This window comes from Gekko japonicus, unplaced genomic scaffold, assembly GCF_001447785.1.
Source record: "Gekko japonicus isolate JY-2015 unplaced genomic scaffold, Gekko_japonicus_V1.1 scaffold485, whole genome shotgun sequence".
In the NCBI taxonomy this organism is placed as follows: Eukaryota; Metazoa; Chordata; class Lepidosauria; order Squamata; family Gekkonidae; genus Gekko; species Gekko japonicus.
This window is the reverse complement of record NW_015161419.1, coordinates 239,596-256,151: the sequence shown is the minus strand read 5'-3', so window position 1 is coordinate 256,151 and position 16,556 is coordinate 239,596. Positions and strand designations below refer to the sequence as shown.

The following is a 16,556-nucleotide window of genomic DNA, read 5'->3' as shown; positions in this document are numbered from 1 at the left end:
GCTGAACCTGCTTTGTACTGAGTTGGTTATTTGTATAATTACTGGTACCCCATGGAGAATTAATTTCCCAGGGGTTCCATTTAATGCTCAGATTTACAAGTACTACACAGATTAATTCTTGACAGACAAAAAGAGGCTTTGTGTATGACAGTGGTTCAAACCCGCATTTCCAGTGTCCTTCTGAAAGGGGAATTCATAAGAAGAAAGTGTGATTCCAATTATAAATAGTATGGGGGAAAGTCCCTGTCTGTGAAAACATGAGCCCACACATCAAGCATTATCCTAGTGCTTTCTCTTCCAAGGGCAAGGCTAACAGTTGCTCTGTAACACTCCTCATCTTTTTAGGTGGGACTTAATTATTCACCAGAAGTCAAAAACCACTTAGTCTGCACTACGGTTAGACACACACACAAAAAAAATCACATACAGATAAATATTTTGAGAAGAGCAAAGAACACATTTAGTGGCTACAGTAAAGGGCTTCCTTTCTTTACAGATGGAGTCTAATATGGTAATACTGCAGTGTTCTTAATATACAGAGAAAAGGGAAACAAGAACTTTGCTGCTTTGAAATGAACAGCATCAAAGTTCTTAGTAGAAGCCATCAATTCTGTCTCTTTCTAAAGAGATTTGTTTGTTTATTTTTCAGAGGGATACTCTGGAGTTTCTGGGCGATGAGTTCAGCGGCATGGCCAGGTGCCCTTATGATGCAAAGCATGCCAATGTTGCACTGTTTGCAGGTAATAAGAAAGAGAAATAAATGTAGCCATACTTAGCTCAGTACAATTTTTCTCACATTCAGAAGATAATGTATCACATGAATAGGGACACAGAGTGTGAGGAAGGAGAAAGGTATTAGTGCATGATGTGGCTGGGAACTAAATAGTCAATGGTAAAGAAATAAAATCTCTCCGTTGTGCAAATCATTATTTACTATTGTATGTAAAACAGTCCGTATATGCTAATATAACACTGTGACAGTGTGATGTGGAAAATAATACCAGATCCTGCTTCAGTTAAACATACTCACACACTGTAGTGATAATAAGTGATTATGCATAGTTCCAATCTTTCTGTGATAAAAGGACAAACCTGGTGTGATTAAGCTTCTTGATGTTTGTTACCAGCTGCGGCAGGGAAGGGTAGTGAAATGAAGTCTCTGGGTTTAATCATGATTTATTATGCATGCAATGAAATGCAATTAACTCTTAATTCTTTTTGCAGTAGTTAAAAAATTGAGTGCTTATTAGTGTGGCTAATTTGGGCCATTGATTATAGAATGGCATTTTGGAATTTTGCTCTTTATAGATTTATGATTAAATTGTCTCATTACTGAAATTATGTTATCATGAACCCCAATGATCCCATTTCAGATACTGCTGTAAAATATTCAGTAGTATTATGGAAACCACATGGAATAACTTCTCAGATGCTTTCAGAAAGTATAGCATACTAAAAACTGACTACCTTCTCTCTCTCCCACCACTGCCTGCTGTTCTTAAAAATGCACTTGATTATGTAATGGGCTAGCATTCACAAAATAAATAGTTGTTTGTTTGCTTTTTTTAGATAGGCTCAGAGAATTTGAATCCATCATATCCTAGAAACCTGATTTGCTTATCTGCTTGCAGCACTGGTGTTGTTGGTGTCATGTAATATTTTTCTGGCATTTATCTGGCACATCTTTTTGATCAGTCTCATTTCTAGTGACTACTTAGGCTTTGTCCAGACCAGAACTTTGATCACATTTCAGTGTAATTTAAACCCTTGGTTTAGTATATATGTGTTTCTTTCTCTTAAAATTGTGGCCCTGGTTACCTTTTCTCGTAGCATAGGTTGAACATGCACCCATTTTATTTGCCTGTGAAATGGGGGTGGGGATGGTTTTGAGACTAATAGTGCAATACTCTGCAGAGGTGAACCCTTCCAAGATCGTACCTTCTTAAGATTGTACAGAAAATGATGAAGTGGCTGTGGTTATCTTTTGGTAAAATACATTTGCAGATGAAATCAGTGACATGTTTAGAAGAATCAATGCAATGGTCAGCATTATTTTAAAAGTATTTAATATAGGAAAGAGGAATATGGGCCAGAAAGGAGGACTGGTTGAAACATCATGCAAAAATTTATACTACTTACTGCTTGAGTGAGGTACAAATGTTTGCACTTTTAAAATGATAAGAATGCAAATAGTGCATGGTGTGGGCTTCATCCACCACCACCACCCCGCAAAAGAGGATATCAACAGCCAATTGTACAACAGTGTTTCTCCAAGTACACTTATTTTCTGAGGACACAGGTCTTTGAAATCTGTGGAGTCAAATACTATAGCCAAATTGACCTGATGTTACATGACATTTGCTATTTAATAAAGACATTCTCTAATATTGTCTGAATTCTCAGGCCTCGCAAATATGTAAGAATTAATATGTAATTATACATTGGAAAATGTAGATGCAGTCCTTTATTAGAATCACTACAGAGAGAAATATTGGTCTAGATATATGTGGACAAGAATAAAGTCCTCTGTGGGATTTTAAAGCAAGCATTCACCATGTTCACCACTCTGTGTCTGGGATCTGCATAAATGAGGAGGACGGCCAAGTAGAAAAAAGGTTTACTATGTCAACAATAGAGGAGTCCTAACCCTTGTTGAAGAAAGTAGCTGGGGGCCTGGTTCTACAGGTTAATTTGTAGACTGAGTGGCAAACTGTCACACCTTGTTCCTAGCTGAGCCAACACAAGACCCTGTTCTATGAGATGATTCTGTGGAGGCTGTGTCCGTATTTGAAGACACGTTATGTTGTAGTATTGAGATCCTTTTTTTTTACATTCTTTATTAGTATAATTTCAACAACACAAAGCATACGGATTCTTCATAAAATATATTTTTAGTTGCTCTCGCCAAAACCGTAATATACCCAACACATTTCAGCTGTTTAACCCCTCTATGCTTTTTTCTCCAGCCAATTATAGAATTTTAACCAAATATTCTTGAAAGCATCTTCCTCTCTCCCTTGTAACCTCATTGTCAGATTGTCCAATTCCGCTATTTCTGTAAATCTCACTATAAGTTCCTTCATTGATGTTCCTTCATTGGGTATTGAGATTCTTAGACTATTTCTGTCCACAATTCCCCTGTGGTTGCTTTAAGGATAAAGAGAAAGCTAAGGCCTCTTTTGACTCCAAAGTAACCATGGCAGAGGTTTTCAGAGATTGACTGTGTTGGTCTACAGTAGCGCAGTTTATTTCGAGTCCTGTAGTGCCTCAGAGACCAGCAAGAGTTATCAAATCTCCTTTCATCGGGCACATGGCAGAGGGATAGTTGTGCTCAGACATTGTGCCCCTTTTGGCATTTTTGTGCATTTAGCTACATTGTTTGTCTGTCTAAAATGTTTGGGTGCTGTTTCTCCCAGGAAGTACGTAAGTAGTTAATGACAACAAAAGCACCAATTGCACTTCATTCCTAGTACTCCACTACCCTCAGGGGTCGTTTCGTAGAAAAAGAGCTAGGGGAACTCATTAGCATAACTCATTAGCATATGCCACACCCCCTGACATCACCGGATGTGTGTCATAAGGCCACACACCCCGCCCCCTACGGTTCCGGCCGCCGCCACCGGCCTTGCAGCTCCACTGCCAAGCCCCATGAGGGGCCCGGCAGTGGACCTGCAAGGCCGGCGGGAGTGCAAGGAAGCCCCGCGAAGGCCCTCCCTGGCCCCAGGCAGGCAGGGGTGGGGAGAGGCAGGGAGGAAGCAACTTACCCTCCCTCTTCTCCTGCCTCCTCCTGGCTGAATGAGGGCCGGAAACGGGGTGGCCGGAAGCAGGGGGCATGGCTTCGTCATGTGCCCCGCCCCCCGTACCTTACCCGGGGGAACTGCGTTCCCCCGCATTCCCCCCCGAAATGACCTCTGACTACCCTCCTTCCAGTGGTTACTTCAGTTTCCTCCCCTCCCACTAGGGCTGTGTCACCCCAATTAAAAAAAAACTAGTTGATTCATCATACAAATTATAACTGCTTAAATCTGCATGAGATTGTACGTGCATGAACACTAGCTTTGAAGCAAAAAACATGCATTCCTTGTGTTTAAATGATATGTTGCAGTACATATCAACTTACAAGAAGTATCCCCTCCTATGAATCATTTTTACATTTAATTTCAGAATATATACAAAATTCAAAGTGTATTATTTTTAAAAGAATGTGGAAATGAAACACAGGCCATATTAGTTATCTAAAACAGTTAAGTAGAATATGCATCGACTTCTAATAGCATTGATAGAATTTGCAATACTAGAATAATATCATAGAGGTGCTTAAAACCATCAAAATCCAATTATTGTTGAGATAGAAAAAGAATAGTTTTGGCACAACTAGAAATGAATGTGATCTGCTTATTGAGATCTCACAAGAAGAAATCAAATTTTTGTGTTTATTCTAAATAATTTATAAAAAACGAATCCATTTTTAACATTTATGGCATAACATTTTCTACTAAGTCTTGTTAAATTGGGTCACAATAGTGGGAGTCAATCCAGCTACTCTTAGTTTAAAAGAATATATTTCTGAATATGAGCTTTTTTGCAGCATCTAATATTGTATGGTTGATGGGTTGGGTCCCATTTAAATTCTGCTTACAAAAGTGTGACTTCCCGGCCTCCCCTGCTGCAGCATGAAATGCCCCCCAATATACTGCTCCTGGGGGATGAGGGGACTCCAGAAGAAGCGGGGGGGGGGTTGGAGGAGGGAAATTGCCAAAAATGACACACTCCCTCTTGTGCATCCAACCCACAGGATCCAACCCAATGTCTAGTAACCTTGGTCATAAGACTTAACGTAGCTTAATGGGAAGGAAAATTAATACATGGTTATATTACGTTAATGTGAAATTGAGGCAGCAGTTGATTAACAGACGTTCTACATCCACTGGTCCCAATTATCTTAAGGTAAAGTTACCATATTTTGAAAAGCAAAAAAAAGGACATATTTCCCGGCTGACTACATCAAACAAGTGATCACTATGACAAATCTCATTTTAAATACTCCTTCTATTTAAGCTGTGATAATTGCTACTAACTAGGAATATTCCTAACCTTCCAACCCAAAAAGAGGACATTTTCATCAGTCTTTTTAAAAGGGACATCCTCTTTAAAAAGGACATCTGGTAACCCTATCTTGAGGTGATGTGACTGTAATCTGTCAGGAATTCACAGAATAGCTGTTACATGCTTCTCTTATTTGGGGTGAGGAAAATTCAGAAGGAGGTTCTGGCATTCCCACATCAAATCACATTTCTCTGAATTTTTATTGCTCTATCTTAAAGTAGTTGTTCTTCATTTGCATCAACAGCAACTGCCATTGTTTAGCCAAGAGAGCTTAGCTACTTGAAAACAATCTCCAGATCTGCTAAGGAGGATGAATTGATAAGGAGTGGTGTCAACAGCTCCTGCTGCTCCTTTTCCTTCATCAAGTGTTCAAGCCCAGACAATGACATCAGTTTCTGAAGCTCTTCTTGCTGTGGTTAACATCTCTAAACTCTAGTAGAAATGAGCCTGTTCATCTGTCCAAATACTAAGTAGTATGATGGTTTTTGAAGTGAATGCATGTATGAATTGCCCCTGGCCGCACCTAATTTATCTGGTTTGTGTGTATTCATAAAAATATTTGCATAATTACTATTTCATGCAACATAGTAGTTGTAGGTGCATCACACTATACTGTAGAAGAGAATAATTCAAAATGGAGCAGTGACATACATTTCAGCAGGGGTCATTTCATAGAAAAGGAGGTGCAGGAGCTCATTAGCATAACTCATTAGCATATGCCACACCCCCTGACATCACCTGAAGTGTGTCAGAAGGCAACACCCACCGCTCAGGCTCCACCCCAAAAATCTCCAGGTATTTCCCAACTCAGAGCTGGTGAGCCAGCTTTACACTTTGACTAAAGACACTTTAGGTTTCCTTTGCTCTTGCAGGGAAGCTACCCTACAACGAGCATGAAAATACAGATCAAGTTAATATGCTTTTGCTTTTTCTGCAATAAATTAGGAAAACAATCAAAAGATTATTTTGGCAACAATATGCCTGCGAGAGATATTAATTAAAAGGGTAATGTTTATAGCAGTCTTGAGGAGCATGCGCTCTATTGCACCTTCACACACATTAAGACCAGTTAAGGTATAGTTCCAAACAGACATCACACCAGCAGCCATGTACACGCACAGTGCTGTCCATGTTTGCCATTCTACCATAAACACATCAAGGCAGGCTATAACAAGGATAGTCCTACAGTAAGATCAGGTGAGACATGATCTGCCTTAGTTGGGTGTCATTAAAGATGGGGGAGGGAAACCAATTCAAACCAATTCAAACTAATTCATAGTTTTTTCTACTCCACCTTCCTTTTTGCTTTAGAGTTTGAAGTAAAAGGAAAAGGGGGCAGCCACAGTACAGGGGGAACTCACTCTGTTTCCCATGGATTTCCACATTTCCAATACAAGAGCTCACCGGAAGAAGCCAGCTGGCCAGCCTCCCCAAAGCAGATCTACCTGCAATAATGCCATCTCCTTTTGCCCCTTGGCTCCTCCAGCATTTTCTTTGCAGAAATAGTGGCCAAAGTTTGGAGGTCTGAGAAGGGGCTTTTCTGCCCGCATTTCCCCCTGTTCCTTCCAAAGCAGACATAGGGCAAACAGCCATCGGTTGAAGCAGCTCAAGTCTTCGCGCTCTTGCACGCAGTTTTCCCTACCCTGTTCAGCCCCTGTCCAATCACCACTTACCTCCTCCTTAAAGGCACCACACTCTCTTTCCTCCTATTGGGCTCACTTGTATTGGGCTCACTCACCCTGGGCTAGGACTGGGGAGGAGGAAGTGGAACTTTGCCTGCTGAAGGTCCCTGGCTGGCTGAGACAGCCTATGGCACTCCCTCCTTGGAACAGGAATGCTACACGTGCTTTCTTCGAGCTCCTCCAAGCCCAACTAAAGGCTGCTGGGGGCAGGGCTTGCCACATCCTGGGCTCATTAACTGCAGGAGCAGCGCTTCTGTGCGCTCCTGCTCGAATGGACCCCTGCATTTCAGTCCCAATATATCTTATCACCCGAAATACATATATGATATATTGAACAGAATTATCATTCCAAGGTTTTCTAGAACTATTTTTGATTACCTATCTCACTGATTAATGGGGAAATTGAATTGTGTTCCTTCCTTCTCTGCCTTTCTTTTTCTTCTCTCCCACCCTGGAAGAGGGAAAGCTATATTCTGCCACTGTGACAGATTTCCTTGCAATAGATGCAGTCATTTACCGGAGCCTTGGAGACAGCCCTACTCTGCGGACAGTCAAGCATGATTCAAAATGGTTGAAAGGTGAGTAAACAAAAGAGGGGAGGAGAGGGGAAGGGCAGCACTTGATTAGAGACTTGGATTCCTGACAAGCCTTGCTGTGTTATTTTACTTATCTTTACTGTGCTGCTTTGCAGTCCAGTCCTCTCTTACCCCCTTTAGTGATCTTTACAAAGAAAGAATGTTTAAAGCAATTGGCAACCATACTTTATTTCAGCAATGCCTTCTGTCAGGTGGAGAGGACTAAATTACCTCCTTAACTTGTACCTTTATTTCATTGTGTCCCCCCCCTTGAGTCACTAGATATTGATAAGAAGCCACAAGAGGCACTTGAAATGAATGTATTGCATCCAGTTGGTTTTTAAAATCCTAGAAATGTTGTTATAGGCCCCTGCCACACGGGGGGGGGGGGAGGAAAGCACGGGCAAAGTGCAGCTTTTGAAAGCCGCACCAAAAGAGACACACAGCAGCGGGATCACATAGATTCCCTGAGCCGCTGTGCAGTTCCTCCCCGGCACGATCAGATTCCTGGGGGGGAAGCCACTGAAGGCAGAGCGCAGCAGCCAAACTGCGCATGTGTGCACATGCGCAGTTCGGCTGGGAGCCTGGATTGCTCCGGACGAAGGGCGCGCCGGTGATCCCACGGCCGTGCTTGATGCGGCGTTCCTGGTAATCCTCCTCTGTAGGAGGTTCTTTTTTGCAGCAGGTTTTCCGGCTTTAGGGACGGATCGGGGACGGGTGTGTGCTGCTTCCCAGATGTTGCGGTGAGATCGCGCCCATTTGCTGCACCCCCGATCCGTCCCTCTCCCGGGCCAAAACCTTCTGTGTGACCGGGACCATAGTATGGAAAAGATGGAGTATTGGGAACAGATAGGGAGTCTTGTAGAGCAGTGGTGGAACCACCAGCCCTTCCTTCTGATTATGTTAGGTAGCTATCAAAGCTTTATGAGGTGCAGAGAATTTGTTCTGCAGCATTAAGATCCATCAGTATAAATAAAATAACCAAACTGCCATTTTATTGTCATGTAGTATTATATGGGTGCTACTGAATTAGACAATTTGTATTTTTAAATATTCTCATTGATTGAGGGAAGGCAGCATGGTATAGCCTGATCTCATCAGACCCTGGAAGTTAAGCAGGGTTGGTATTTGGAAGGGAGACCACTGAGGAAGACTCTTCAGAGGAAGGAAATGGCAAAACACCTCTGCTTCTCAGGAAAGCCTGAGGGACTTGGGAATGTTTAGTCTGGAGAAGAGGAGGTTGAGAGGGGACATGATTGCTCTCTTCAAGTATCTGAAGGACTGCCACTTGCAGGAGGGCAGGGAGGCAGCAGCAGTTGGCAACAGAGGACAGGACCTCGCAGTAATGGGTTTAAATTAAGGACAGGAAGGTACTGGCTGGATATTAGGAAAAACTTTTTTACAGTAAGAGTTGTGAAACAGTGGAATCAGCTGCCTAGGGAGGTGGTGAGCTCCCCCTCATTGGCAGTCTTTAAGCAGTGGCTGGACAGACACTTGTCAGGGATACTCTAGGCTGGGGTTGGACTAGATGGCCTGTATGGCCCCTTCCAACTCTGTGATTCTATTATTCTATGCCTTGAAAGCCCCTTGCTAGGGTCACCATAAATTGGCTGTGACTTGGTGGCTCTTTGTATACACACACATACACACACACACACAACATCATTGTTAAGATTGTAGCTGCTCTTTCTTTCATAATGACATTCTGAATCGATGTGACATTGCATTCCAAGGTTGTGGAAAAGGTTTTGTTTGTAGATAGAAATGCAACTGAAATTTGGAAATGATGCCTTGAGCCTCAGTTTTTCCTTTGAAATAGTAGTTGTTTTACAGTTAAGCAAGACTTTACTACTTCTGCATGAGATTATAGGCCATGCTGTTAATTGTTTGTGGGGGAAATTAACCCTGATCCTCCAACTTTTTAAAATATCTGTACCCAAATTATGCACATTAAATATTTTTCTCTCTGACTCATTGTCTTGCATAATTTAAGGGTTCCAGGATTTTTTCTCTCTCAGAGACAAGGGACAAAGCAAGATAGAAGAATGTGTAGTTTTGGTACAGACCAGTTAGAACAATGGATAGAGAAAATGAGCAGTGATGAATGCATAGGGACCTGTGCAGAACACTGAACATATTTATCTATAGTCCACCCTGCTCATTGGGAGTTAATGTGGATTACATAGAGTGATTCCATACAGTTCACAGGATGGGACAGTCAATAAACAGCAAAATAGGATTTGGGTTGTAGAACCAACCAGGAATTTTAAAAAATAGAACTGAAACAAAGCAAATTGTTAACATGACACATTAAATGATGCAAAATTACATAGTAGGATCAACCACATTTCCTAATAATTTCTACAAGTAACTTAGTGAATCTTATTGTGCCTATTATCTGTGTAGAAATCAATAATTCAGTTTTACATCGTTTGAGAAAAGCCAGGACAGTGGGAGCCTTCCTGACTTCCTCAGGCAGACCATTTCACAAAGTGGGGCCACAACAGAGAAGGCAAAGCTGCCATGGTAGAGGATAGGGGGAACGACCGTCTTGTAGATATAAAGGTCCAACACCATGAAAGACTTTGTATGTGATAGGCAATACTTAAATTGAGCCTGGTAATAAATGGGCAGCTAGTGGAGTGACTGCAGAATGGGAGTAATATGCATATGTCATCCAGCTCCTAATAATAGCTGAGCTGTGGCATTCTGCACCACCCGGGGTTTCCAAATTGATTTTGAGGGGAAATCAATGTACAATGCATTGTAGCAGTCTAGTCTCAGTGTCACCATGGCATGGATCTAGATGGCCAGATCAACCATATCAAGGTAAGGGGGCATTTTTTGAACTAGACTTAGTGGAAGAAAGCCTTTCTTGCAACTGTGTTAACTTCACTTGCTTAACTTTGGTGTAGTGGTTAAGTGCGCGGACTCTTATCTGGGAGAACTGGTTTTGATTCCCCACTCCACCACTTACAGCTGCTGGATAACCTTGGGCAAGCCATAGCTCTGTCAGAGCTGTTCTCTCAAGGACAGTTCTGGAAAGAGCTCTCTCAGCCCCACCTCCTTCACAGAGTGTCTGTTGTGGGGAGGAGAAGGGAAAGGAGTTTGTAATCTGCTCTGAGACTCCCGAGTGAACTTGCCCAGCATGATGACATCACCTCCAGGTGGCATCATTGCACTTGGGCACATTGGCGTACATCAGGCTCTTTGGTGTTCCCCCAGCTGTGCGGATCAGGGCTGGCAGATTGGGCACCATGAAAGTAGGTAACTCCCCAATATGGGGGGGGGGTTTACCATGCATTGTCTACATGGGTTAGGAATTGAAAATTGAAGAGCATGGACGTAGGATTGGGTCCTGTAGACCCCACAGGATAGGTCCAATGCTGATGATAACTGGTCTCCAATGGCAATTTTTTTGGTCCAGTCCATGAGGAATGATTTGAGCCAGTAACGCACAACACATGATGACTACTTCTGCCTCAACAATGTGGTATGCTCTACTGTATCAAAGGCAGCAGATAAATCCAGGAGGAGCAACAAGGAGGCCAGACCTTTGTCTGCATTTAGACTGAGGTCATCAACTAAAGCCAGCAGAGCCATCTCTGTCCCATAGCCCAGGCTGAAACCAGGCTGAAAAGGATCTAGAGCAGATGAGTTATCCAAAAAGACCTGGAGTTGGTCTGCTACTGCTCTCTCAATCACTTTGTCCAGAAAGAGCAAACTAGAGAAAAGGTGATAATTGGCTACATCGTTTTTTCTGTAGGTATGTTTTTTTGGAAGTGGATGGATAACTGCCTCTGAGTAGTTGAGGGAAGGTCCGCCTGTTAATTATACTATGATTCCTAAGCTGTCCACTTAAAAGATTTTATTGAAACCTATGGAAATTGAGGGATAGGTTGCAGAATAAATACATGAGTTAGAATTTAATAGTTGCTGCCATACAACACACACACACTGTATTGCCTTGCAGTTCCACAAACCTATGGACAAGTTGTTTGGAGCAGTCCATCTGACATCTTGGATGCTTGAATCCTTGTCCTTCTTGGCTTTCAAAAGCTAGCTGTGCTAATAAATTTGGGGTAAGAGGTGATAGATGCATCATTTCAGGAAGGAGTAGTTCCAGCTTCTTTGAATGAGGTAATGGTGAGGAGTCCCTTCTGGAAAACAACCTCTCTTGCTGCTAAGGATCTTCATAATTGCCACCCTGTTGTTAACATTCCTTTCTTTGACAAGATGTTTAAGTGACATTTCTATGCTTTTTTGTTGGATTGTTTCAATGAGAAATACACAGACAGTTGGGCAATAAGAATCTTAACTACAGCTAAGTACGTCTCCTCACGATGGTGCCTGGCTCTGTCCCATGATGGTCCCTGGTTCTATATGATCCATGTAATTTAATAGTAAAATTTATTTTGTAGCCATTAGCCATTACAATTTAAAACAATGTACAAATTAGACAGCAGTGGAATTTGAATTAGATTTAAATTATAACAATTTCTAAAAATCTGCACAATGTAATTTAATAAATGTACACAGCTTTGAGCTCCTTGGAGGAAGAAAGCAATTTGCTACACAGATGGAAGGTGGTGCTGGGGGGTGACAGCTTGAGCCCATGAAACTTCTTATGCAGGGTCTTGCAGAGTTCTGTTCTATCCCCCATGCTTTTCAACTCCTCCATGAATCCACTGAGTGAGGTCATCTGGCAATTTGGAGTAGTGTCATCACCAATAGGCAGATGGCAGCCAGCTCTAATTCTCTATTTCATCTGATGTGCATACACTTGTGGATGTTCTCAATCCTTATATGGAGGTAGTAATGGTCTGGATGAGAACCAGTAATCTGAACCTCAGCCAAGATAAAATGGAAGTTCTGGTAATCGGTAATGGGATCCATCAGGACAGGACAAGAGTTAACCTGTTCTGGATAGAGTTGCTCTCTCATTGAAGAAATTTGTTTGCATATTTGGGAACACTATTTGATCTAGCGTTGTGGCTGGAAACATGATCTTATCTGAAGATTGTTGCAGTTTTCACCAACTTTGGCTGGTGTTCCAGCTGTAACCTTACCTTGAGCAGTATGAATTGGCCACAGTTATCCAGGCACTGCCCATATGTGGGCTGGACTATTGAAATGCACTGTGTATGAGGCTGTATTTGAAGTTGATTTGAAATCTGCAGTTGATATAGAATGCAGCAGCCAGATTGCTGAACAGTGATCGTATACACATTGTGCTTGTCTTGAAACAACTGTACTGGCTGGCTTTTTTTTCTGTGCCCAATTCAAGGTGAAGGTTTTGACCTTTAAAGTCCTAACCAACCTGGGACTAGGATATCTGATGGAACACATGCTGCCTGCCATACATTCCTGCCTATCAATTAAGGTCCCTGTCACAGGCCCTGCTTCATATTCCATCTTTACCGGAGGCAAGGCAGTTTGCTAGTAGAAGCAGGGCATTGTCAAAGGTGGGTTGTTCATCCCCAAGTTATTTGCCAGAGATTGGACCCATGAACAGACAAGACAGATCTTTCTGCACACCTGAAAAATGCCCCAGGTTTGCAGAAAAATCTGAAATCTAAGGGGAAAATTACATTGATAGCATCCAAAATAATAGAAGTAGTTCCTGTAGATTTAAGAAATGAATGCCCTCAGTGGCCATTGCTAGGCAATCACAACAATATGGCTAGCTTTGGTTTATGTCACTAAAAGGCAGTGGGAGGGAGAAGGGCACTTTTCAGGGCTGTTTTGGCCTTTTAGGGAAGACTCATCAGAACTAGGTCTGGTAGCAACCACAGGGTGATTTGCTAATGCTGACCTGACTTGCATGACTCACACAGACCTGGTTGCTTGCTACTGTTCACCAGCAGTTACCCAGTGAAAGCCAGTGTGGTGTAGTGGTTAGAGTTTCAGATGAGGGAGACCAGTTTTCAAATCCCTACTCTGCCATGGAAACTCACTGGGTGACCTTGGGTCAGTCACACACTCTTAGCCTAACCTACCTCACAGGTTTGTTGTGAGGATAAAATGGAGGACAGGGTGATGCCCCTGGAGGTCCCTTCCAATTCTATGATTCTAGGAGAATGATGTAAGCTGCTTTGGGTTCCTATTGTGGTGAAAAGTGAGGTATGATTGAAATAATAAAAACAACTGAAGATGGGGGCAAATAAAAGGTGGGTTGCTTGGTGGGTGGGAAGGAGAGAAGGAACCAATGAAAGGTGATATGGAAGTTTCCAGGAGGAGGGAAATAAGAAATAATGTGGGGAAGTGTGCCCCCCGCAAGTCCTTGTGAGTTCCGTCACAATATAGACAAAGATGGGGGACTGATAAAAGGCAGGCAGGCTGGCTGGTGAATGGATGGGAAGGAGAGAAGAAGCAGGGAAAGATGAGAATATGGGGGCTGCCAGGAGGAGGGAAATTGGAAATAGTGTGGGGAGGGGGATACAAGGGAAAGCGGTATGATGTGCCCCCTGCCAGGGGAGGGAAGGAAGCAGGAAAAGGTGCTTTCAGGGAAGGGAAAATTGAAATGGAGAGAAAGGAGGGAAAACTGAAATGGAGAGAAAGAGGGAAAGGAGATGCCCACTGGTAGTCCTCGTGGGTTCCCATCTTGCAATCTTCTGTTTCATCCTGTAGTAAGGATAGGGCTCACTACTTTCTTACCTAGTTCATAGGCTTCCCATACTGTCCATGTTACAAGTATTCCTGAAGAAAAGGAAGCTAACATTTTGCCATATTTATTTTGTGTTATGTTCCTTTGGCTAGCTTTACTTATACGTAAATGATCAGAATGTTTTGACTTGTTTTCAGAGCCTTACTTTGTTCAGGCATTGGATTATGGCAACTATATCTATTTCTTCTTTCGAGAAATCTCAGTGGAGTACCACAGCATGGGAAAGGTAAGGGAGTGAACACTCCTCATAGACCAGAGTTAGAAATGACCTTGAAATGAGAGCCATAAATCACAATGACAAGGTCATTGTTTTGAGAGGATCCTGCTGCTCATGGCAAGGGTTTGCTTGGAATGCAGCATTACACTGGTTTGATATAAAACATTCTGGCTTGTGATGGTGACAAGACGGGAAATTCTGTTTTTTCTTCTCTCCATTAAGCTGGAAAGCATATGGCAAATTGATTTAATTCAGAGCTCCAAATAATCATTACAAGTCTGACTTTGAAGGAAGGAAGCAGCTGTATTTGGAAGTCCTTCATCAGAGCAAAAGAAGTAAATGGAAAGAAATTTCAGTCTGGCCATATCGTAAAGAACAATGAAAGCATTTAAAAAAAAATATTCCTACAATAAATGTATTTTAAAAGCTTACAAGGTTAAAAGGAACAACATAAATAAAAAGCCAGATGATGCTTGCATAGTTTTCTTAAAAAACACTGAGGATACTGCATGCCTCAGAGGCCAGCAGTGTAGGCCGCATGGATGGCAAATATAGAATGTGCTTTTGTTTGCAGAAATAGAGAACAGAGTGGTCTGCATGAAAATGAGTTTGATATGTGGCTGAGAACTGGTCTCCTAAAGGATTTTTTGCTGTGTGTGAAATGCCTCTAGCTTATCTTTCATAGCACACAGTTCTAAAGCTGAATTTTCTCCTGTTTGTTATTTGTCACAGATTATGGGAAGCATGGGATCATATTAAGCATGCTATACTGTCATTTCTGTCTTTTTGAAGGGCGGGGGGAGAGAGCTCTGGTAAAAAAACTTTTGAATAACCAGTCATTTTAGTTTCTGTGTTTTTCCTTCCTTCCCTAATGGTAGGTTGTTCTCCCAAGAGTCGCTCGGGTCTGCAAAAATGACATGGGTGGTTCTCAACGAGTCCTGGAAAAACAGTGGACTTCCTTCCTTAAGGCACGATTGAACTGTTCAGTTCCAGGCGATTCACACTTCTACTTCAACATTTTGCAGGCAGTTACACATGTTATCCATATCAATGGCCGAGATATTGTCTTGGCCACTTTCTCAACTCCTTATAACAGGTAACCTCTGCAGGAGCTTTTCCTCCTATTTTAGTACTAGGGAGGGGGATTGCTGCCTACTTGATGATATTGCAATAAATTTAAAAAGTGTGCAGTTATTCCTAGAACATTACAAATGGATGAAGTGCTGCAATATAGTAACTTGTGTGGGTGGCAAAATAGGTACTGAAACATAATCAGTAACCACACACAAGAAACCTTATGTTTTGTAGTAAAATAACCTGTGGAAAGAAATAGATCCCATGTGACTCTAGTTTTTGACATGGAAAATTTCCTTTACGTCTTCCTCATCATGTATTTTTGTGTGTACATAATGTTGTGTTTTTTTAAGGACATGGGATATGGGCCAGTGACCAGCAGTTTTGGACCCACAGTGACCCAACTTACATGCCCACTGTAACACAAGCTTGGTGTAGCTGGACATTATAGAATGTTCAGGGATAAAGTAAATCAGTATTCTGTGCAGTGTTCAATATCAGTATGATTCCGCAGCCCCCAGCTTGTGGAACAACATTAACTGGATTGCACCAAACTGCCTTCATGCATTGGCATGAACCTCCCACCTGTTGTTGCTTAGCTGCTCAGTACATAATATAAAGGTGATAAAGCCCATGTAAATCACATAATCCTCAGTATATGCTTCCCAGTGTGTAAAATGGGACACTGCATGAGCATTTGTACTGTGAAAATCTCACAGTCAGAGAGAAGTACAAGTATATCTTTTGGAAGAGTAATCTGAGAATTCGTAAGCCATTTGTGTTTCTGGTGTTGATATTTCTGTATAATATGTGAAAGAAGAAGTTCAAAGATTCTGAATGCAGTTCATTTGGAATATCTGGTTCTCAACTATATTGAGATGAATAGGATTTACGGAATGAAACAGAGCATCCTGGACCAAGCCCAGTACATTTATTTGTTTAAAATACTTATGACCCTCTACAAATTTGTAACTGAAGCAACTCACAGTGTATTGATAAATAATAATACACCCAGCACTTTTTTGTTAAAAAAAGAGGTGCCAGTTCTTATATAGAAGTTTGCACCAATTTCTACCAATGCTTCCCTCCCTCTGCAGACCCCCTCTAGGCTGTTCCTGAGGGTCCCCTGTTTCTGTCTCTGACTGAGCAGGGAGGGCTGGCACACAAGGATCAGGATGTGGGAGAGCCCAGAACAAAGGCACTGGTGCAGAGTACTGTAACAAAAAATAGCCCTT

General features: G+C 42.0%; 1 protein-coding gene across 1 annotated transcript in view; it reads left to right on the top strand.

Annotated features, from left to right (window-relative positions):
* LOC107124621 (semaphorin-6A-like) overlaps window positions 1–16,556 on the top strand; it is a 232,193-nt gene that overhangs the window by 145,614 nt on the left and 70,023 nt on the right. The window contains 4 exon segments of the mRNA XM_015428117.1: window positions 650–740; window positions 7,247–7,366; window positions 14,168–14,256; window positions 15,126–15,343. Coding sequence (XP_015283603.1) covers window positions 650–740; window positions 7,247–7,366; window positions 14,168–14,256; window positions 15,126–15,343 — 518 coding nt within the window.